General features: G+C 42.4%; 1 protein-coding gene across 1 annotated transcript; it reads left to right on the top strand.

The window, feature by feature from the left end:
* The first annotated feature begins 436 nt into the window (after positions 1-436).
* cunh6orf136 (chromosome unknown C6orf136 homolog) lies at positions 437-24,869 on the top strand. Its single transcript, XM_034205124.1, has 7 exons — positions 437-518; positions 5,176-5,402; positions 9,435-10,109; positions 16,148-16,236; positions 16,334-16,534; positions 23,051-23,120; positions 24,616-24,869. The coding sequence occupies exons 2-7, from the start codon at positions 5,304-5,306 to the stop codon at positions 24,757-24,759; spliced, it is 1,278 nt and encodes a 425-aa protein (XP_034061015.1). The 5' UTR covers positions 437-518; positions 5,176-5,303; the 3' UTR covers positions 24,760-24,869.
* The last annotated feature ends 282 nt before the right edge of the window (positions 24,870-25,151 follow it).

Below are 25,151 nucleotides of genomic sequence, written 5' to 3'. Positions count from 1 at the left end.
AAAATAAATCAAGAAACACCGAAAACAAAACAAATATTGACCTATGTGCAAGTAGGCAGTAAACTATATACATCAAATATATAATAATATAAGCAAAATAAATCAAATTAAATACTGTACACAGGAAGAAAATACTGTGTATTGTAATAATAAATACATGTGAACTATAAACGAGATGTTATAAGGCACTTGACAGAGCTAAGGCGTTCAACAGTGGTATGGCAGTCTGGCAGGCACACTTGTCTAAACTGCTGAATCTTTATTTATTTTCTTAAATCTGTCGTTTACATTTTAATGCACCCCTGATACTCCTTTGCTGTTTGTCTAGTCTAGTGTTAGTTTGTAACTGCACTTGTTTTGCAACAAAAAGTAATAACGAAAGAAGAAAATTAAGAAGGCAGTAAAAGGCAGTCCTGGTATTTCCTACGTCAGTGAACGCAGCATTACGACAGGGTGCGTGAGGCGTGTTTGGCCGGGCAAGGACCACAGGCAAGGACACTCACAGGAATGACATTTGCGTAAGTTGGCTACCTTTTGCTTTCTGTATATCCATGAATACTGTCCAAACCTGGAGGAGCACCGCAGCTGCACTGACTGCAGCGGGGGTCAGTGTGGTAAAGCTTCAGGTTCGGTTGACGAGCCGGTGGCTAGGTTTCTACTAGCTAGTAAATAGTTAGCCTAGCAAGCTAGCAGCTACCATTGGCTGTCAAGTCAGGCAGCCAGCATTATAAGCTTTCAAGGTAGTGTCAACGGTTAACGGGAACATATCTCGAGTCCAAGACATTTTGGGATAATTCATATGTGACTAAAGGGGTTAGTAGACACTTACAAATGTAGCGGTTTCAAATGTAACGTTAATGTTGATTTGCAAAATAAAAATGACTGGGTTTATGTAAAACAATATGTTCCTTGTAGTTCAATGTATTACTAAGTCTACAATAATGATAAGGTGTTATGTTGTTCTGTCACCAAATAGTCTTCATTCACACCGTCATCATTCGTGTAGATCTAGAAATGACCAGCACTAGCTTATTGTCTAGTTTATATTTAGCAGAGGTGGAAGAAGTACTCATATGTTTTACCTGAGTGGAAGTAGAAGTACCAGAGTGTAGGAATACAATGTTACAAGTACAAGTCCTGCATTCAAAAATGTTAATCAGGTAAACGTACAAAAGTGTTATCATCAAAATATATTTAAAGTACCCACTGTAAAAGTAGTCACTGTGCAGATTGGTCCATTTCAGAATAATATATATGATATGTTTTATAATGATTGATCATGAAAGTGTTCTCAAAGCTGGTAAAGGTGCAGCTAGTTTGAATGACTTTGTATACTGCAGGGTAGCTGGTGGATTTACTCCAGGTGGAACTAAAGTCTGATTTAACACTTGATTAAATTTCACATCATTCATCCACATCTGTGAAGTAACTAAAGGTAAGTAATGGCGCGTTTCCACTGCAGTGGGTAGCCCCGTTTAAGCGTCCTTAACCGTCCTCAAGCGGCCAGGCCGGTTTTTGGTGGCGTTTCCATATAGCCTAGTACCGGCCAGCGGGTACTTTTTCCCTCTTTTTCCGGCCTCATAAAATCGTGGTTCCCTCAGACCAGGGCCAGGGCTGAACTAGTGACGTCAACACTCTCGACTGCTGATTGGTCAGAGAGAATCGTCACAAGATTGCGTGCGAGTTCATCCCTAGCGTCGCATATATATCTAGAAGCAAGCTTGCAGCATTTTTATAAACAGCATTTTGTAAACGGAGGAGCTACAAAAATGGCTACTTCTAAGAAAAGCACACCGTGGTCGACCGAGGAGGTGACGACGTTCCTTCATCTCATTGGGGATGATAAAATCCAGCGGGAGCTCGACGGAACAACGAGAAATGTGAACAAAAACAAAGCTGATCGCCCCACCTACACTGCGTTGCTACCCCAGGTCCTAAACTGTAATGGAAATGCGCCACGGCCTGGGCCGGCCAGCGAGGCAGCCCGAGGCCAGAGCGAGGACGCTTAGGGACGCTTAAACGGGGCTACCCCGCTGCAGTGGAAAACACGCCATAAGTGTTGTGGAGTAGAAGCACATGATTTACCTCTGAATTGTAATGGGTTAGAACTTAGAAGTACAAAGTATCAAATAATTGAAGTATTCAAGTAAAGTACAGTACTTTAGTAAATGTACTTAATTTAGTAAGGTTAATTCCTTATTTAAATTATTACTCACTGTCTGGGTTATTTTAGATGATGTATTGTTTATTCTGTCAAATGACATTAACCGCAGCATGCCCTTCAAAAGTTATTAAGCTGTGTCTTCAAACAACTTTGCTAAACAAGGTGTTACAACCCAGAGGAGTATTCACTGAGAAGAGTTCTACTCCTTTTCACTTTCTTTCATTCCAAGTTGAAGTACACAGTCTGTAAAATGTTCCTTTTTATAATGGCATCCTGTCTGTTAATTGGTCTCACTCACCATGGAGACACTGATTATAAACGTGTGGTCTGCTGCAGGTCATGTGCTCCTGGCATAGTCTGTGAAAGCTCAGTAAAAGAACCAGGTCAGGGAGAAATCCATCGGCCAGAATTTTCTAGACTTTTTATTTTCCATACGGATACCATGACCTTCTCTCTTTAAAGCTGCACATAGTTCTATAATATCAAAAAACCCATCAATGGATCAAAAAACTGTATAATATGTTGCATGTAGTGAAAAACCCTCCGCTTTTGAGGGTATTGTTATGCTGCATTTCCACTGCAGCGCGTAGCACGTTTTAAGCGTGCCGTGCCAAACCCGGCCCGTTTTTTGTTACGTTTCCACTAGGGGTAGTTCCGGCTAACGGGTACTTTTTCACAGTTTTTCTGGCTCTCCAAAATCCAGGTTCTTTCCGGGCCATCAACCGGGCTGAGTCGGGCTGAATATGCTAAACTAGTGAGAGAATCGCTGGCAAGGGGGCTACAACTACAACAAGATGAACATATTTGACCGTGATTTAATTGTAATACACGTTTCAAAATGATGCCGAAGTAACAACATACTGGTTAGTGAAAACCATGAATTAATGCTTTGACAAGTCTGCAGACAGACGGCCCCCCCGGCGGGCCTTTATTTAAATGTGTTCACGACTGTGTCTCAGGGCTTCTTAATATTTAAAAATCTATGAATGTGTCATATGCTCCTAACGGGAAGAAACTCAGCTAACTGATGATACGAACCTTTTTTACCGAAACAAAACACAAGTCTCACCAGAAGGGTCTAAATGAGCCCTGAGCGAAAACATGCTAACGCACTTAGCACAAAACTCTAGATATAAATTGATCGATATACTTATTGGCCACAAACAAGCTTAGCTAACATCCTGAGATTCCACAGATTATAGAAATATATAAGTATCATCACTGAGCGATTAGAACTCGCGACAGGGGAAGCAAATACAGACAACACACAACGTAGCTTTAGGTAGCAAAACACGGAGATATGCTCACCTTCGCTGTTATTCTGATCAAAAGTCGTGTTCAATGGCATTAAAATGAGAAAAAACGCGGCTGAAGGTTAACCCGTAGGCTAATCCAATGTGTCTGTCACTTTGAAACAATTATTGACATAATTCAATTTTTATGCAAAAATCGGTGAATAAATATTAGCTGCTAATGGTAGCCACCAGAGTTTAGTGCAGCTTCCGGTTTTCGCTACGTGTCACTCTCACTCCTTATTTGGTAACGTGTGTGTGTATGTGGAACTTTCTCTCGATTCCATTGGCTCTAGCGGTTAAAAAGAGATGTCAATCGCCAAAATCGACCAAGGGGGGCCAGAAATAGGTCAAATCCACCCAAATGACCCCAGAAGTGTTTTTTTTGTGCTAAATCTCTATAAAAAAAGGTCAAATTTCACTTGTTTTGCATCAATCTTGATACAGGGTACTTATTATATGTTATAGTTTGGATTCCTAAAGCTTTTAGTCTACTATCCCATCATTCAAGGGTGGTTTTCACTATAAGTAATGTTTTTTTTAGACGGACACTATAATTTACTTTTTTTTTACTATATTCAATCTGAATTTACTTTAAAATAAAAAAAATCTATATTGATTCTGACTCTTCTACATCCAACTCACAGGTTTATCATTGCTTTTGAGAAGAAAGATTATTAATTTTCCCCTTTTAGAAGTGAAGATATGGTCATTTGTTCTGGGAATGTCATTTTCGATCCTGAGACCTAGAAAACAGGCTCAGGGCTTAACAGGTTAACATGCTTGTTTTCTGAATGGAGATCGTCTAAGCTACCGCAGTATATGCTCCGACCGTCCACACTCACAACAACGGCCTATACAGACATAAATAAAGCAGCGACTGTATTCGCCATGACACAGGCAGTCTGTGGTTTGTACTTGTTTAACTTTTGTCTAGTTTCTGAACAGATATGAGGAGCTGTGAGCTATGAGTGCTAAGAGCTAACGGCTGATGTTGGTTTTGTGGTTCGCATTGAAGATGATGTCACGGCTCCGCCTACACTGCGTTACTATAGTTACTACCCCAGTTCCTAAACTGTAATGGTAACGCAGCATAAAGTGAGCCTGGCCTACCAAGGCCTAACTAAACCGTACGAGGCCCTGCAGTGGAAATGCGTCACTAGTGGCCTGTTGCCTTTCTTACATTTTGGAGTGGTGCAGGAATGAGTCCTAAAACCCAGAAATAAGTTTTTCCACTTCCATTCCCCTGTCTCAAAGATTTTTGAAAACAAGCTTAACAGATTTTCACGTTTTCCTCTAAGATGAAATGTTTGAGTAAATACCACACTGGTGAATGTCTATTTGTCATAAAGACGTCATCATGCCTCCAATCATAAAAGTGGTGTTAATATGTGGAGATTATCCTGCTGAAGTATCATTTAAATGTATTTGCCATAGATCTTATTTTCTGCTATGTCTCATAATGGACACATGTGCTTTGTGTCGAGGGAGCCCTTGTGATGCTAACTCGTCACTGCACCACTCTATTTTGCATTTCAGCTTGATCAATGAATGATTATTAGTCATGCAGCCATGATTCTGATCGTTAGTATTGATATCCGCAAGAGATTTTTTACTATTTGGTAGCATTTGAAGGTCAGAAGAACATGATTTCAACACTGCTAACCAGTGTCTCTGTGAAGGACTGGCTGTTACTATATGTTCTCTTCTCTTCCTCAGGTTTGTGGCTGTATTGAGCGGGAGTTGTCCCGAGTGATTAGTTTGCCTCTGTTTGTGTATTCCTGATGTCTCTGCTGCTCTGTGTGATGGTCAGCTGGTGACTGGGGTCGCCCCTGCTCCTGTGGTGAATGGCTGTGAGCAGAGGGGGGGTTGCCTTCTGGGTGGGTTGTGTCCGCAGCCACGGCAGGAGGCAAGCCGTCGAGAAACATAGCTGGAGTCTCTGTCAGGTAATCTCTTTATGATCCTCTCTTCCATTTCATATGTGAGTTATGATGTAGAAGCCATTTGACTAATAATGTAGTTACTTTCATCGTTATTCAGTTTTTTTTTTTAAAAACAGGGTAGTTGTGCAAAAATACAGCCTGTATTGTCCTGAAATATGCCTTTTTAATGAAAGTCGCAGAGTGCTTTCTACAATACAGTTGGAATAGTTAGTTTAACCAGCAACATGTGCATTAATCAGTTAAAATGATCCTCTGATCCAAAATGTCAGGAACAGTCAGAAATACATTTCAGGAAACGAAAATAAATCCGGATGGGACTCAAGGGCATTAAGACAGCAGCAGGATGCACTGACACAAATACATTTTAAAAATCAACATGAAGTCAATGACCGTTGTTAAAAATGTGTTGTTTTTATACCAATAATAAGTACATTCATATTTTCACCTCATTAATGATGCAGACAGAGAAAACTGAACGTTAAAATTAGGGATCGACCGATATTGCTTTTTCAAGGCCGATACCGATTATTAGTAATCAAGGAGACCGATAACCGATATTTGGAACCGATATTAGGGATGCTCCGATCGATCGGTCACCGATCGAGATCGGCCGATACTCACTCTCTACCGATCGATCGGTGCTCTCTAAACATGCCGATCGCGAGAGCCGATCGCATGACGTAAAATACATGACACTTTTCTCTGTGCGCGGCAAAACAAGCTCGCCAAAATGGCTTCACCGGTCTGGCAGTATTTCAAGGTGTCCGAAAAAGACAGTAAAATAGCGGAATGCAACGTGTGTGTGAAGCAGAAATCCTGCAGCTCCACCCGCTGAGACGGACCGGTGAGCGGAGCGAAACACACAAGAGTTAGATACTTAGCTATTGTATCTACCTCTGGAACAAGCTAAACTAGTTATTATAAATATATTTATTCTTCACTGTCGGGTCACTCATTACTGGATCAGTGAGCTGCATGAGATACTGACAGGCTGTCAGGGGAGAGAGGAAAAGAGAGCGCTCATTTCTCCCGTGTAAACTTGAATAATGTACTTCATTTGAATGTAATAATTATGTTGGTTGTTGTTGTGGAAGCTCCAGTGAATGATCCCCATTAACTGAGTTTTAAACATCACTTTAAATGGAAGATTTAAAGTGATGTTTAAATCTTCCATTTAGGCCCCGCCCACTTGATCGGATCGGCGATCGGTATCGGCCGATACTGATTCCGGCGATCGGCCCCGAAATTGGCGATCGGAGCATCCCTAACCGATATACATTTGCATTAAAATCAGAAAATCTTGGTGTCAAAAAGTAGAATAACACAAACTCCAACACAACTCAACACAACTTCTTTGAAATGCATGTAAGCATATATTATGTTTAATGAACTTTTAAACATCTTACAACTGGTTTCCTCTCTGTGCCCTTTTCTTTAGTGCAGCCATCTGCAATGAGTTAGAGAGAGACCGAGAGTTAGGGCTGCAGGCTGACATGCTTAACTAACAATAATGCTTAATTTATTATATCAACACAATGCCTGTCTATCTAGCATAAAATCCCAATAAGCTGCTAGCAACTGCAAAACACTAGTGCTAGCTAATGTTTTGCAAACTATTAAAAGTGAGGCTATTACAGTAGAGTCCTAACGTTAGTCTAGTATAGGGTGACCAGACGTCCCCGTATTCCGGGGACAGTCCCCGTTTGTATTGGCCTGTCCCCGGTTGAAACTGTCCCCGGAAATGTCCCCTGTTTTTTTAATATACGTTAAACACATAGCAAGGTGAAATAAAACGTTTCATGTCAGGAAACACTGGGTAAACAGACTGTGGTCAAGCCAGCCCGCACGTTGAATTGCGGTGCGCGAATATCCTATGCATTACGGTAGAGGCCTGTAAAAACTGCCTTCAAAATAAAAGCGTTTACTCGGTCAATAACAAATATAACTAAAAAACACACCAAACATATTCATATATACTGGAGCTTAAATTAAGAAATATGTACTATATAATGTGATCAATAATAATGTAAAACAAACTACATATAACTCCCACATCATAACTGAGTGAATGTAAAATGTAAGGATACAGTTATGAAGACATATCGGACATTTCCACTGAGTGACTAATTTCAATTGATGTTGACACCATCTCACAACACTCCTAAAATAACATTACTTTCTGAAGCACAATTTAAAATGTATGCTACCTAAAATCTCAAATTAGATCTATTGTCCATCTATATTTTGATTATTATTTAATGGAAACTGTCCATAATCAAAGAGTCATTCGAAGTCAATCCAATACTTATTTCACTTCAGGGTGATAGCAGGTGACCCCATCTAGTCAATCAGAGAAAATCAGGACAATCTGATGTAGAGTTTCAAAATAAAATACTTTTGAAATCTCATATATGGGCTATCGTCCTTATGTTTAACTTTTAATACAAGAATAAATAAAAAACTGTCAAATTATCAAAGACTTATTTCACTCCAGGGTGATAGCAGGACACCCCATCTAGTCACTCCGAGAGAATCTGGACAATCTGATGTAGAGTTTCAAAATAAAATACCTTGGAAGTCTCATATATGAGCTATCGTCCTTCTGTTTGTATCCAACAGTTAAAATGTTCAAATTTAAATTGAACCAGAATTGTCCCCCTTTTTTCATTAACAGTGAAGAAAATTGTATATGTTAGTGATATTTTGACCGCAAAACTCAAATTGTCCCCGATTTTAATTTAGAAAATCTGGTCACCTTAGTCTAGTAGCCTCACTTCTAATATTTTGCTAAACATTTGCTAGATACATGTTGGCTAGCTAATGAGCTTCGCATATCAACCTGAAAAACTGCGAGGCTCCACTCACAGCCCCCCCCCCCCTCCGCACCACAGACTCCGCTGCGAGACGCCGCACGTACCCCCAACTCTGACTGACTTCCTGTGTAACTGGGAAACTGATAGAATTGGATCATAAGATTGTGTTTTTGCAACTTCAGCATAGGGGATTGGGATGTTTATTGAACTTCGGCTTTCAACTGACTTACCTTCGAAACACATGTATGGCTCTGCCGCTCAACGTTGCTGCTTGCCTCTGTCTGTGTCTGCGTTCTTCGCACCTGCCTGTAATCTGAGAAGGTCCCGCCTCTCTGGCTGGCTCCCGCCCGGAAAATCTTCAGTGTTGGTTGACACTTCAGTAATAGCCTATCAGGTAGCGCTGTGGGCGTGACATTGCTCGTGTACAGAGAGTGGTGACTGCAGCCAGAGAATCGGCCGCATCAGAGCCAAAGTTTTATCGGCCATTTGATTTAAAAAAAGGCTGATACCGATAATCGGTCAAATGCGGAATATCGGCCCCGATAATCGGCCAGTGAGAGACGGGTTAGGGTTATATCCAACAATGTGATAACGGAAATCTATCACCCAATGAAAGATATCCATTATCATGGTATTAGAAATTGACAGTGATTTTTACTGAATGACGCCTGATAACCCATAACTACAATTTTCCCTGAACCATGGAGTCTGCAAGTCAGTTCATCCAGAAACAAAATGATATAAACAAATCAGATCACCTTTATTCGTCCCACAGAGGGGACATTTACATGGTTACAGCAAAAGTGAAGAGCCAGATATATACAAATATTAAAGATAGAAATTACACAAATAGAAATGTACACAAATATACATCCAGGTGGACAACAAAAAAGACCAGTAATACTATAAAAAAATAATAATAAGTGTCGCGTGTATCAAGTAGTTTGATAGCAGCCAGGTAACAGTAGTAAAAGTCGAAGTATATATTGCATGTTATTCAGAAAGAGATGTTGATGGAGATTTTTAAAAGATGTCCTGTGTGCCGGACAAACAGAAATGAAGCTGATATTTGTCCTGCCTTCTTTGTCTGTCTATAATTATATTAACAATTATATTCCTTAATGTTTTGATAATAACATTTCTCACAATCGTGGGAGATTTGAGGTGTTTTTCTTATAGAATTGAATGTAAAATATGATCTCTCCCTGTCCTTCTCCTCCAGGCAGTCGACTGGCACTGGATCCGTCAGACACGCCCCCTGAGCAGTGCATCATGGGCCCTGGCGCCCCCCAACAGCCTGAGATATCAGAACATTAAGCAGCCCGTATTGTCGCACCCGTTCCACCATGCCAGCCAGCCTCTTTCAGGGGCTGACGGAGAGGAGGAGTGGGAGGGGGCCCTCAGCGTGTGTGTGCTGGTGCGGCAGGGGGAGTCCCACAGCCTCCACACCCTGCTGGAGGTCCCGCTGTTTGCCCACAATAAACTAAACCTCCTCGCTCCTGGGCTTCACCCCCCCTCTGAGTTCTCCTTCCCGTTGACCACGGTGGACGGCAGCCGGGAGGACGACATCAGCGTTGACAGCTTCAAGAGAAACGGCGCTGCTATAGAGAGAGAACACGGTTGTTTCAGGAGCCTGTTTGAAGCCGAGCGGTGTCCTGCTCCCTTTATGTATGGCTCTCAGTTTTACTGTTTCCACTGCCCGGGCACGGAGCCGGCGCCTGGCTGCGGCCTGAAAACTATGGAGGATATTGGACTTGAAAACAAGCTTGTGGTGCTCTCTTTGCAGCCTCACAGCTCTCTGTACAGCCAATCAGAGAGAGCAGAGGGGGAGCACACTGAGAGAGACAGTGAAGGAGAGAGGCAGCTGGCCCTGATGTATGAAAGACTGAGGATAGAGGTAAGACTGTTTATTGATCCTCCAGTCCTTTCCTCACAACACAATGCAATACAACTTTATTTGTAAAGCACTTTAAAACCTTCAGACCAAAGTGCTGTACAGAGAAATGAAATAAATAAAATATAAAAATCACAAAGCTCAGCTTACAAACTACCACAAAAATAAAAAAAATTCAAATGAAAGGTAAAAATAAGATAATAACTGCTATTAAGGAAAAGTGTATAGGCTTGTCTGATGTGCTGGGCCAGATCGCTCCACGGTTTAAGGGCCTGAGGGGCTCTGAGCTTTGACTCCGTTTCGGGCACATTCAGGAGCAGTTGATCAGCTGACCTGAGAAGGAGGTTGCTTGTCAGTTGATCTCTTAGTCAACTGACAAGCGAGAAAAAAACAGTCGTCATTTTAAAGCGACCTCACTTTAAGAAGACCCGCAGCTCAGCTGCACCACCTGTTCACTGTGTGGCCTCTTGTTGATCTCAGATGCCGAAAAAACTTCTGCAAAGAATACATCTGTGCTCATAGCTCCCCAAGCATGCCATCTCTCCTCTAAATGCATTTCAGGAATTCAATGTCCTTCAAGATGATGCATTGAGATCATTTTCAGGGTCACAGGCAGGAGGGTGAAGGAGAGAAGAAACAAAGAGACACAAAATAGAAAATGAGTCTGGATAAGTTAATTAAAGTTGTGCAGAGCACTTTTTGGATTTTATTTTACCAGGATAGGTTCTCATTGAGATTTAAAAATCTCTTCTTTCAGAGAGTCCTGGCCCAAGATAGGTAGCAGCAAAGTCACTGACACAGTGGGGTGTAACGGTTCGGTACGTTTTCGGTACAGCAGAAAAAATGATCGCAAAACACAAAATATTTTTGGGGGGTTTTTAATTATTATTAAACTGTGAATATTCACTCAAATAAATACAAAATATAATAAAATAAACATTAAGGTGCAGCATTTCGATGAACTGAAATAATCTGTATTTGAACTGTACTGTACCTAAGCAGCCAGCTTGACATTAGGACTTGCTTGTCATTGTATTTTCATGTTGTTTAAAGAACAATGAACTTGTCCATATTGCTTGCTGAAAGGGCAGATCTGCTGGCACTAACAATGTCTCCTGCTGTGGAGAACACCCTTGCTAGGGACAGAGGTAGCAGATACAGCCAGGTAGCGCTTTGCTAACATGGCAACATAAGGATATTTGGCGTTTGTAATAGCTTTGGCTCGGTCTGAACTCTCTGCGAGTGGTGGAGGCTTAAATGCTAGCGGGGGTTGGGTTTACACTTCAGTCTTTTTTCTTTTGGTACCGGTGATATTCACATTCGGGTGATGCCTTTTCAAATGAGAGTGCAAGTTTGATGTATTGCCAGCCGCGTAACCAATGTTAGTTGAACAATGCCGACAAACAGCTTTGGTTCGGTCCACCTGTCTTTGTCCGTCATCCTTGTACGTAACTGCGAAACCAAAATGTTCCCAAACCGGAGACTTCAATGATGCTGGAGGATTTTCGAGCTCAACTTTATCTGCGTTCGCCATTTCGACAGTTCCTCAAATTACTGACTAAATTTGAACGCATCCCTCTGACCAGCTCTCATAGTATGCCTCTCGTCCAATTAAATGACTTGGTCGCTCTATGACGCGTTGAACCCAATGTGAGCAAATTACTCTGAATGCTGTGACGCAGCACCTGAGATTACTTCCAAAAAAGTTGTTCACGTTCTCAATTTTTTACGTTTAACGTTATATTCGTTCGGTACACACCTGTACCGAACCGAAGGGTCCATACAGAATAATTTCGGTACGAATATGTATACCGTTACACCCCTACAACACAATCATAGAACAAGATCAGCCAAAGCATTCACAGACCCAGCGGCCTGCTTCACATTACATGTTAGTTGTTAGACGCTTTTATCCAAAGCGACTTACATACTCAATACTGTGGGCAATCTCCACAGCAGCAATTTGGGGTGAAGTGTCTTGCCCAGGGACACAACGACATGCTGACTGCAGTGGGGTTTGAACCTGTGCTCCCCTGATCCGAACACAAATGCACTAACCCAATGTGCCACAGCCTCATTCACAGTCATTGAGTCGTTTAAAGAAACCAGCTCAACAGGAGCAGCGTAACTACCGCCCTCTTTCCCAATTCAGTACAGACTTTTGGTAAAGTTAGATTTAGTTAAATTCATGTTAAAGGATGTTTTGGTTTAGAGGTCTTAAGAACACTTATATTAATGCTAGTTGCTTGTGACCAACCACATTCTCCTACCCACCTCCACAAACCACCACTGAGTCAAATTGTGCAGCACAAAGCAAGACGCTGGTGCAATAAAAGCAGACTTATAGGACTTGTTTCTGCAAAAAATTCACTTCATTGCTAATCTCAAGATTTTAACAATCCCACTAACAAAATAATAGTAAATGTGCTTCTATAAGGGAATCCTTTTTTAAGATTTAAAAGATTAGAGATTTGAAAAACCAGTAGGTGAATTCAAACCATAAAACTAAAACCGGACTACCTTGTGCAGTGCAGATGGGAGTTTGTATGCACTACCGTTAAATCACATAAACAAACCAGGCATCCAATCAGCTTCGAGATCAGAGATGGAACCAAATGTTAGACTTTTGTCATGGCATACAGGCATCCAATGTAGTTGTAGTAAAAAAGAAAATTGACTTTTATTCCACATGTATCAAAAGCAGGTACAATCCACAAAGCTTTTGCTATAAAGTGACTGGACACTTTAAAAAAAACGTGTCTAAGTCTGTTCTAGACCTAATATTAAACTTACATTTATATTCCCATTAAATGTTTTTTTCCGTTATCACTATACTATTAATGTATTAACTTCAAGCCTTTTAAATCCAAACTAACAAGATAATCCTTATAAAAACCACGAACTATGACAGTTAAACATAGTAACTGTGTCTGACCTGAGTTCCCTTAGGCTGGAGCCACACAAGGACGATAACGCAAACTGCCCGAAATCGTTATCAAAAAAGTCTTCCGTCCACACGCAACAGGCACCAGAAAAGTGTCCGTTCACACGAGACCGCTCGAAAGCGCTGGAGACGCTGTAGTACATATGCCAGGCCTGTAAGTGGCGCTGTACTTCAGCACGAGACCGCTGGAGACCAGTGGCGGCTGGTGGTAAATATTTTTGGTGGGACTATGGAAATAGGGACCAAACCATACTAGGGCGGTCCAGGGGGATTCTCCCCCGGAAGACATTTTTGAGAAATGACCCCTTAAATGATCACTTCTGGTGATGTTCGAGGGGGGGGGAGGACAAATTGAGGCTTAAAAATATGAGATAATCTATAATCTTCAGTGTGGTTAGCTATGAATCTTCCAAAACTGTGCAACAGTACAGTAGGCCCACACAAACAGCAGAACACTGGTGCTTTGGGAACACTCAAATGATTTAATTCCCATTTAAAAGTGTGTGTGTGTGTGTGTGTGTGTGTGTGTGTGTGTGTGTGTGTGTGTGTGTGTGTGTGTGTGTGTGTGTGTGTGTGTGTGTGTGTGTGTGTGTGTGTGTGTGTGTGTGTGTGTGTGTGTGTGTGTGTGTGTGTGTGTGTGTGTGTGTGTGTGTGTGTGTGTGTGTGTGTGTGTGTGTGTGTGTCTCTCATATTTGTTTTCAGAAGATATTATGTGTGTTCCCGATTTTCGCGGGAGACTCCCGATTTCATTGCCCTCTCCCAAATCAGATTTACTCACGACTGTTTCCACTCGGACTTTAATACAGCTACACCATTGTTTGGTTTCCATGGTAGCGCGTCTCTTTAGCAGCGCGCGCAACTCAAAGTCTGAGAGGGTGAGGAAGATGAAAACTGAACAAGAATCGATAACTCGACCCTCTGCTCAATCTTTTCCTGTAAAACACAGGTCCAGCCCACACATATGCTCCATGGTGCTACAGGCATTGCCCTTACAACTACAATAAGCATATAAATGTTAATCTACAGCTCCGGCGATCCACGAGCACCGGAGTCTCCTGCAGACGCAGCCATCCTCGACAACTACTGTAGCGTCACCTTGGATACGAGTCTAAACAACTCACAGACACACAGGTCAGGGCGCTGACAGGGCGCCCTTTGAGCATCAGATCTGACGACGCTGATTGGCTGAAATTATGTTTCGGCGGCATAGTTTACAGATAGCAACAGTCAGCTTGTTGGCTGCTGCTGCTCTGGCTGAGGGCTCCTTTCTACCGGCCAGACGAGAGAGGGTAATGATACACGCTGCGGCCAGGCAGGAAACATGTGACTTATCAGTAACTTTAGACATCGTAAAACAATTTTAAACGAGATTTTATTGTAGATTATACATTTTACTGATGCCAACTATATAATATTTACCTTGTTCATTAAACATTTTAAAAAAAAAAAATATTTTAAATTTTTAATGACAATCAAACATGTGGGAAGAGGGGGGCGTCGCCCCTAGCGCCCCTATGGGCCGGCCGCCACTGCTGGAGACGCTGTAGTACATATGCCGGGCCTGTAAGTGGCGCTGTACTTCGGCCACAAAATACACCAAAATCAGCGAAGAAGACTTCTCGCGCATGATTGCCATGGTTGCCCTTCTGTTTATTCTCCGCGCTGGATTTAGCAGTAGAGGTGGGGTTTCGCCGGTCATTATCCGTGGTCTCATGCAGCTGGCTGATCCAGTAATGAGTGACCCGACAGTAAAAATAAACATATTTATAACTAGTTTAGGTACTTTGAGAGGTAATTAAAATAGCTAAGGGTGATGATCTAACTTGAAGTGTGTATTTTGTTCCGCTCATCGCTCCATCACAGCGGGCGGAGCTGCAGGTTATCATGCAGAGCTGCGCGTCTCCTCTCCTGGCCGATTAGACTTCACTCGCGTTTATGTCCATATCGATCAAATCTAGCTGGAAGCTCCTGCTGGGTGCACTGTCCTGCGAGATACCGGGACCTGGCTCGAAACACTGGGGCTATTGTGTCATCGTTATCAGGAAATGATCGTATAGGCATAAACACGGAGCCGTTTGCCCCCCCAGAGCGTTTCGTTCGCAGATCTACCCACCTAGGGACCCGTTATCGTTATCGTTGTATGCGTTTCCATGTCGGCCTCGTGTGGCCGAACCGTCTATCTCAAACTTTTTCATACCAAGGACCACATAACCAATAAAAAAAACACGTGCGGACCACCTAACTCCACAAATATCCAAAATCACATTGTTTTTCTAGAACAGATTACAAATCGCCTGAAAATGGTACAAACATGTGGCAACATGTGTGACGAAGGTGTTGCGCTGGGCTATATCATGAAACTTAAGCATACTCCATTGCGGAGATATTCCCGCGAGAGTGCGGAAAACTTAAATGTATTTATTTATTTCAAATGTGAAATGTTACCAATATACTCACGAACCACTAGGGGGTGCTCACGGACCACACTTTGAGAAGCACTGTGATAGAGAACTGTAGCAGATCCAACGGTTATCGTCCTCGTGTGGCTGCAGCCTTAAATAGATAAGACACAGTGTCATGGTCTTAGTGCCAAAAATAGATGTTTGAATAGTTTGAACATGGGTTTTGACAAGTAGTTGTGTCACGTAATTTATGGCCATTTATGGCCATTCATGAGCGCACCAGCATTCACGGCTCTGCCTGAAGCATGACTCGGCTTTCTCCACTGAGGAATCATTGCTTCATCATTCACATGTATCAAACATACCTGAACTACGATAACAGGTGTGTTTGGATAAGCCGCCCACTCAGTTTTGGCTCCCAGTTGACGATAGCCTATGCCAGGGGCGGACTGGCCATCTGTAGAATCTGTAAGGATCGGCAAGGACCGTTGACGGCCGGCAGCGCCCTTAATTTTTTATGTTTTTAAACGGCATCATTGAAGTTGCGCGACAGAGGTCCCCCGTTGACAATTCACTAGCATTGTTTGGGTGAAGGAATGAAGACGGTTAATTAAAAGCTGAATAATGTTAGATGAAATTGTTAAAGTACCGACACGGTGACTCGTTTTAAACCATACCTTCTTATTGTTTTGCAGCTTCCAAGTTTCTTTTCGAAGGTCCACGATTACACCATGTACTCCAACGATTTGGAATTCATCAACGGACTCATCAATACCAAAACCAGGTGATGCTGCTCCTGCAATTTGGTTACTACACATGGCTGTATACATGTCTCCACTGTGTTGGTCATTCCTATGTGCCCCTGTTGCTGTGTGTTGTAGAGGCCTCCTGGTGTACCAGCTGACCCTCTCCCTGTGGCGCGTCCTGTGTGTGTGTTACTACTCCAAGGCCCGGCTGGAGGTGCTGAAGCTCACTAAGCACTCTGATGACGGCACAGTGAAGGCTCGCTGGAGAATCATCGGCCTGCCCTTCTACTCCCAGCTGCTGCGCTTCTACCGCAAAGACAAATCTCAACTGTACAGGTATACACTTACAGTAATATATCTAAATTAACTGTTTACACAGCCTTCGCTTCATTAACCTGTTAAGCCCCAAGGTCCCCCCTCGGTGGGTTATTTTTTCTTTTTTTTTCACGACACTGTCTCAGGTAGGGCTGCAACAAACGACTAATTTGATAATTGATTAATCTATCGATTAATGAAACGATGAATCGACTATTCGGACTATTATGCCTTGCTAGGGATGTAACGATACCAAAAACTCACGGTACGATAATATCGCGATAACAAGTCCACGGTACGGTATTTATCGCGATATTGAATAATAAAGGGGAAAAAAAATATTCAATTTTTTCATTTCAATAAAAAACAAATGTACTTAATGTTTCTTTATTACATAATAAATCTGATTTGTACAGCATTTTTAGTAGGATAGCAGTATTTTAAAGTGTCAAAAACAAAGTGACAGAAACAGACTGGAACAAGAAAACCAGTGTTTTTGTACCTATAGTACTACCAAACAAAGTAGGCTTTTTCTTTGTGCCACTGCATCTCACAAATAAACAAGGACATTTAATAATCAGACCCTGCAATAAAATAAATCAAGTTTCACTTTAGTTTTTCAAGTAACTCAACTCAAACTCATTAGTCACTCACTCAGCATCATCAGACAGGTTTTTAGGAATATGAGAATGTCCACATTTCCAGGTATTTATAAGCTGGGATGTTTGGGCATTTACAATATCCCCTGCTCTGGAAAAAACTCTCTCGCTTGGTACTGATGTTGCTGGGACAGCAGTGGTCGCGTTAACCGAATATTTTATTTAACAATGACGGAAAAATCTGAAAGCAGTCTGTCATTTTGACAGATTAGAACAAACTCGGAACAGCGCCAACGTTTCCCCGCAGCGAGGCTCTGGTGTTATGCCGTGTTATGCATGCCCTCCAAAAGGAAATGATATAGTTTCCAAACCGTACATTGCCGTACAGATCAACACATTACATTACATTACATTTAGCTGACGCTTTTATCCAAAGCGACTTACAATAAGTACATTCGACCAGGAAGACACAACCTTGAAGAAAACAGAATCATATAAGTACATCAGGTTTCATAGAGCCAAACATTTCAAGTGCTACTCAACTGGCTATAGATAAGCCAGTCCTTTATTAGTATACAAGTGCTTTGTTAATAATTCTATCGCTCGAAGTGGAGTCGAAAGAGATGAGTTTTCAGTCTGCGCCGGAAGATGTGCAAGCTATCTGCTGTCCTTATGTCAATGGGGAGCTCATTCCACCATCTTGGAGCCAGGATAGCAAACCCACGTGTTTTTGCTGATGGGAACTTGGGTCCCCCTCGCAGCGAGGGTGCAGCGAGTCGTTTGGCTGATGCAGAGCGTAGTGCACCCGCTGGGGTGTACAGTTTAACCATGTCCTGGATGTAGGAAGGGCCAGATCCATTTGCAGCATGGTATGCAAGTACCAGTGTCTTGAAGTGGATTCTAGCAGTTACCGGAAGGGAGCGGAGTGGTGTGGGAAAATTTAGGAAGGTTGAAGACCAGACGAGCCGCTGCATTCTGGGTGAGCTGCAGAGGTCGGATGGCACATGCAGGTAGACCAGCCAGGAGGGAGTTGCAGTAGTCTAGGCGTGAGATGACGAGAGCCTGGACCAGAACCTGCGTCGCTTTCTGTGTCAGCTGGGGACGTATCTTCCTGATGTTGTAAAGCGTGTATCTGCAGCAACGGGTTGTAGCAGCGATGTTTGCAGTGAAGGACAGGTTGTTATCTAGGATCACACCCAGATTCCTTGCAGTCTGAGTCGGGGAAACAACACAGACGTTGATAGTCAGGTCAAGAGTGGGACAATCTTTTCCCGGAAGAAAAAGCAGCTCAGTCTTGTCAAGGTTGAGCTTGAGGTGATGAGCAGACATCCACTGAGAGATGTCAGCTAGACAAGCAGAGATGCGTGCAACGACCTGGGTCTCTGAGCGGGGAAAGGACAGAATTAATTGGGTGTCGTCAGCGTAGCAGTGGTATGAAAAACCATGCGGGCTAATGACTGATCCAAATGAGTTTGTGTACAGGGAGAAGAGGAGGGGACCAAGAACAGAGCCCTGAGGGACCCCTGTAGTTAATTGACAAGGGTCGGACTCAGACCCTCTCCAAGTTACCCTGTAGGTACGGTCTTTGAGGTATGAGGTGAGGAGGGAAAGTGCAGAACCTGAAACTCCAAGTTTTTGGAGAGTGCGAAGGAGGATCTGATGGTTCACTGTGTCGAATGCAGCAGACAGGTCCAACAAGATGATGACAGAGGAGAGGGATGCTGCTTTGGCAGTGTGCAGTTCCTCAGTGACAGCAATGAGAGCAGTTTCTGTGGAGTGACCTGCCTTGAAACCAGACTGGTGCGGATCCAGAAGGTTGTTCTGATGGAGATAACAGGAGAGTTGTTTAAAGACAGCGCGTTCAAGTGATTTAGACAGGAACGGGAGGAGAGAGACAGGCCTGTAGTTTATAACTACAGGCCAGTTGAGAGTGGGTTTCTTTAGGAGATGGTTTACTCTTGCCTCCTTGAGACTGTTTGGAAAGTGACCAGAAGTTAGAGAAGTGTTGATGAAATGGGTGAGAAACGGTAGAATATCAGGAGCGATAGTCTGAACGAGGTTTGAGGGGATAGGGTCCAGAGGACAGGTGGTAGGGCGGGCAGAGGTAATGAGGGTAAGAACCTAACTTGGAGAGAGAGGGGAAAAGGAGGTTAGTGTGTGGGTGAAAGGAGGGTCTGGTGACCCAGCGGTGAGTAAAGGTGAGTCAGAAAAAGAAGAGCGAATATCATCAACCTTTTTTTCAAAGTGGATAACAAAGTCGCTTGACAGAAGTGAGGAGGGGGGAGGGGCTTTGGGAGGGTCCAAGAGGGTGGAGAAGATGGAAAATAGTTTTTTGGGATTGGAATAGGAAGATTGGATCTTATCTTGAAAGAAAGTGCTTTTTGCCTGAGAGATCGAAGCAGAGAAAGAGGAGAGGAGAGCCTGATAGGTTAGGAGGTCGTCACGGTGTTTGGATTTCCACCGTTTCCGCTCTGCTGCCCTAAGGACGGTCCTATTAGCACGCAGTGCATCATTTAGCCAAGGAGCAGGAGGGGACTGACGAGCCTGCCGAGATGTGAGAGGACAGAGAGAGTCCAGAGAGGATGAGAGAGTAGAGAGGAGAGTTTCTGCAGCAGAGTTTGGAGGCAGGAGTTGGAACGAGTCAGATGAAGGGAGGGCTGAGAGCACCGATGAGGCAAAGGTAGAGGGGGAGAGGGAACGAAGGTTACGGCGGACAGGTGCAGGATGAGAAGAGATTAGTTTGTTATGTTTGGAAAGGGGTAGAGAGAATGAAATGAAGAACTGATCGGATGTGTGGAGCGGGTTTACAGAGAGGTTAGAAGTGGCGCAGTTCCTTGAGAATATGAGATCAAGGACATTGCCAGCTTTATGAGTTGGTGGGGAAGGAGACAGTGAGAAAGCAAAGGCGGTTAACAGAGATGTTAGTTCGTCTATCTTCCCTGTCTGGAGGTTGAAGTCTCCGAGAAGTACAGTGGGAGGGCCAGTTTCAGGGATGTGTGAGAGGAGATGATCTAATTCCTCCAAGAAGTCCCCCAAGGCGCCTGGTAGAGAACAACAATGGCAACATGTCTGGGAGGTTTTGCTTTACGCTGTGTGCGCTCCCGCGAGGTGCATGCACACACGGCATAACACCGCCCCCCCCCCCCCTCCCGTTGACAGTTCACGAGCGTGCTCTCTCGTGAACTGTTCAGACCCAACGGGTAATAAGGGATTATGACGGACATTTTACGATCCTGTCTGTCAAAATGACGGACAGCGAAAAAGTCTAACGCCACCTCAGTGGGACGGAGAGATATGCTTTGGCCATGGGTGACAGCAGTGGGTCAAACTGTGCATTGTCTCTCCACCACTTCAAAAACAATACAGTTTTTGCCAAGAAGGTGAGGCTTATTGACAGGGCGAGATATAAATATACTGTTGGTACTTGTCAATTTTTTTTAAAATCGCGGTAGATTTTGTCAGTCTCACGACGGTATTGGGACATTTATTTACCGCGATATTCGGTATATCGTTACATCCCTATGCCTTGCACAATTTCTCAAGTGCTCTTATTTAGCGATCAACTTTTAGATTTAGCTTGAGGTTGTTTTCGGCATGTGGAAACTAACAATGAAGACATTAAAGATGAATACTTGATTCAAAAATACATTTATTATTAAATTAACTAAACAAATTGCGAACAAAATTAACATAGCTTTTTATTTAAATTAAATAAATAATATTTAAATTAAATAAATAATATTTATAACAAATCGTATAATGTGATAACATAATTGTAAACAGAATAGCTGAAACTTTAACAAAATAAATAACTCAGTCACCTCTAATCATTAACCCATGTTTGTATAATTGAGTTAACTCCGTGAGTTGCTGCTAGCATACATAACACCTGACGTGGAAACGTTACTCGTGGATGGGGCTACAGAGCTACTAGAAAGACAGTCGAAACCGGTGCATTTCTCCGTCTGAATGTGGAGCACTTTTGCTAAATGTTTAGACAAATTGCTCGTGTTACCGCCCTTACATGCTAAACTCTTATTACACTTTTGGCAACGAGCATTCTCCACTTAACATTTAACCACACCTTAGAGCGCTTCTCTCCGCCATCTCCTCCGTGTGTTGCTGCATGTAGCAGCCGCGTGTGTGTAAACTGCCCCGCCCCCTCGCACACAGACGGGGGAGAGAGATCTCGTCTGGATTGGAAAGATCGAAAATACACCATAGACGCATTTGTTTGTCTTTTTGCATTTTAGAAACGAGTTGGCGACACTAAGACTGCGAAATAATGTTTTTGTAGCAATACTACATATGACATATATTTTTTAAATGTCTCCAGTACCGATAAAAAGACCGATAACGTTGGAGCTTAACGGTGTGTAAAACACACTTGATGACGTCACCAACGAATCGACGACTGAATTAGTTGGCAACTAATTTGGTCATCGATTTTAATCGATTAAGTCGATTAGTTGTTGCACCCCTAGTCTCAGGGGATCTTAATATTTAAGAACCTATTAATGTGTTATACCAGATTAACGGGAATAATCTCAGCTAACTGACGATACAAACCATTTTTACCAAAACAAAACACAAGTCTCATAAGAAGCATCTAAATGACCCCTTAGCGAAAAATGCTAACGGTCATTGGCACAGAACTCAAGATAAAAGTACCCTTATTACTTATCGTAGCTGCACATACAAGATATCCGATTAAAGCTGAGGTTCCACCGATTATTTAGGTATATAGTATCATCACTGAGTGATCCGAACTCGCGACAGGGGAAGCAAACACAGACATCACAACACGTACCTTTACGGAGCTTCTAGGGAGATCTTCTCACCGTAGCTGTCAATCTGATCAAAATACGTGTTCAATGGCATTAAAACGAGAAAAAACGTGGCTGAATCGGTTAATCCATAGGTTGATAATGTTTCTGGGTAATAATTTTTTTAATTTATAATCCATAATTCTATTTTTATGTGAAACTCGGAGAGTAAAAGTTAGCTGCTAATGGTAGCCACCAGAGTTATCGCAGCTTCCGGTCTAGGCTATGTGGCAGTCTCACACACACACATTACCAAATAAGGAGTATGTGGGAGTTCCCCTCGATTCCATTGGCTATGACGGTTAGAAAGAGATGTCAATCAGCAAAGTCGAGCAAGGGGGTGCCAGAGATAGGTCAATTCCACCCAAATGGCCCCAGAAGTGTTTTTTTTGTGCTAAATCTCTCTAAAAAGGTCACATGTCACTTGTTTTGCATCAATCTTGATACAGGGTAATTATTATATGTTGTAGTTTGGATTCCTAAAGCTTTTAGTCTACTATCCCATCATTCAAGGTTAGTTTTCACTATAAGTACAACATATTTTTTGGACGGACACAATAATTTAAATTTTTTTACTGTTTTCAATCTGAATTTACTTTAAAACATCTATATTGATTCTGACACTTCTACATCCAACACACAGGTGTAACCTTGCTTTGAGAAAAAAGATTATTAATTTAACCCTTTTAGAAGTGAAGTTATGGTCATTTGTTCTGGGAATGTCATTTTCGAACCTGAGACCTGAAAAACAGGCTCGGGGCTTAACAGGTTAAATATGCAATAAGTCTTCGGTAAGTGTTTTATTTGATGTAAAAAGTGCTCCGATCAGGATTTTCGGAACTGATAACCGGTTGTTGGAAGCCATATTTGCTGATTATTTGTGCCTCTTCAAGAGATTAGACAGTATCATGCACTGTTCATTTATTTGCAGGCAACATATCTCACTCCTTAATCCTCTTTCACACATTCTGCAATGAACTCTGTAGCTCAATTTTTTCACCTCAAGTCTAAATATTTTGTTGTACTATTGGTGGTCGATCAATAGGAGCACACTTATTCTAAAGTATTTTGTCACAATGGTTTTAATTGCATCCAAATGTCTTCTTTTATAGGTCATATGATGCATTCTCTACTTTTTACATTGGACCGGATGGACTCATTCACTGTCATAAAGTTGAAACGGTGAGCAGCGAACTAGTGGATGTTCTGAGAGCAGGGGCTGCCACATTTTTTATTTCCATAAATATTTCACCTGAAAGTTCCAACAATCTAGAACCACCAGCTACATCTTTATAAGCTTTCTTTCAGGCAATACATTTTTGAGGAAATATTGAGCAAAAATGTCATTTTAAAATATCACAGTACTAGCTGATAGTCACTTCCTGTGGGGCACAGCAGCAATGGGAGACAACACTACATGGTTGAAATGCACACACTTCACAAGTGTTTACAGTGAACCACATGGCAGTGTACTAGAGGAAGTATCAGAAGTGAGACACAGTATTGTCTATGATGGTAGACTTTCCCGTATTACAGATCATTCCAAAGAGAGCGTTCCTATTGGCTGTTCTACAAATGCCAAAGCTCTCAGGAAAAGTTACAATACTGATGAAATGTGATCCCATTTAGTTTTTTCACTCCAAGAGGTAAAAGACATACATAGCAGGGTATCCGCTAGGATTTTTTCTCGCCGGTCAAATGTCCGGGCAGAATTTATTTTATTGGACAAATTTGAAACTTACCGGTCATATTTCAATAATAATAAGAGTTGTGTCGCAGAGTTTCCGTTAGCAGGTAATTACCGGACTATGCTGATGTTTTAAACACAGTTAATGGGCTCATTTTTATATTGCTTCAGTTTATAATCGTAACAGATCGAAAAATTCAGATTCATTTTCCAATAAATTATTCCACAAACAACATAATTATTACATTCAAACAAACTACTTGTAGTAGATAACGTACATTATTCAAAAGTTTACATTAACTTTGAATAATAACACGGGAGAAACGGATCCTCTCTTTTCCCCTCTCCCTCCCTCTCTCTCCTGACAGCCTGTCAGTTTCTCATGCAGCTCCTGTAGCTCGCTAAACAGAGGGCGGGGCTTCAGGTGATTGTGTCTCGGTCTGACTTAGCAGCTGATCTGATCTCTCTCGCGTGTCCGGTTATACTTCACTCGCGTTTATGTCCATATCGATCAGATCCAGCTCTCCTGATCGGCCTTTATAGAGAGCACCGATCAAACTATTAAGAGTGAATATCGGCCGATAATGACCGGCGGCCGATCTATCGGAGCCTCCCTAATTATTACCAGACATTTTGACCGGCAGGTTTTGAATTTACCGGTTTTTAATACATTTTACCAGCTAAAAACCGGTAATTACCGGCTAACGGAAACCCTGATACATAGCTCTGTTCAGATCTTTGGGAGAAAGATGGGCCTTTACCGTCTAATCTGAAAAAAGATTTCACGACTGAACTGATTTGTCAAATTTCAAGGAGTTGTCACAAATCAAGGGAAGATTCTTAAAAAAAAATCAATATTGATAAGGTAAAGGGCCAAGAAAAAAAATTAAGAAATGCCAGACATAATCTGTAGTTATAAATAGAGAAAGAACACTTTTATCGATGAGGCTTTTCGTTTATGGATGTGAGCTTCCTGTGTCTCTGTTCCAGGTGATGCCGCTTCAGCCCCCGGTCCTGCCCACAGTAACGTCTCTCCTGGCGGGGGCTCTGGTAGCGCTGGGGGCGCAGGAGCATCGACCCGCTCTCAACCTGCTGCCCCTCCTCCTGTCCTCGCTGCGCCAGAGTGGAAACTGAGCCCAGGAAGACGTCAGAGGAGCAATGGAGAGTGGAATCATTCTCAACATAGGAACACATATATCTCTAAATGTGGCCCCTGAATTAAACACGAATACATGAAGACTCCATACTGCTTCGCGGTTTTCTGACTTTAAGTGTTTAGCCTGAAAACTGAACTGGGTGTTCACAAACGGAAGTCACATGGCTTTCATCCCGGCTAGACAGACACTGGGTTGTTGTATTATTAAACAAAAGGTACTGCATGCTAACTACCATTTGTAAAACATTTTTTGTCAGTTTTAACTATTTAATTTTGAGGTTGTAAAAATAACAACCTCAAAATTATCTTTTGTCTGGAGTCGTGCAGTCGCAAGACCTAGTGGTGTAGTGATGGCGTCTTTTTGTAGGCC

This window comes from Gymnodraco acuticeps, unplaced genomic scaffold, assembly GCF_902827175.1.
Source record: "Gymnodraco acuticeps unplaced genomic scaffold, fGymAcu1.1, whole genome shotgun sequence".
Taxonomy (NCBI): domain Eukaryota; kingdom Metazoa; phylum Chordata; class Actinopteri; order Perciformes; family Bathydraconidae; genus Gymnodraco; species Gymnodraco acuticeps.
Note: the sequence above shows the minus strand (reverse complement) of the source record. Positions and strands in the feature narration are given on the sequence as shown.

Bases quoted from the DNA above. Each gene is read 5' to 3' on its own strand.
- cunh6orf136 (XM_034205124.1), top strand. From the start codon at position 5,304: ATGGCTGTGAGCAGAGGGGGGGTTGCCTTCTGGGTGGGTTGTGTCCGC. The intron at 16,535-23,050 runs GTATACACTTAC...CTTCTTTTATAG, and splicing joins GACAAATCTCAACTGTACAG to GTCATATGATGCATTCTCTA. The intron at 23,121-24,615 runs GTGAGCAGCGAA...TCTCTGTTCCAG, and splicing joins ACTGTCATAAAGTTGAAACG to GTGATGCCGCTTCAGCCCCC.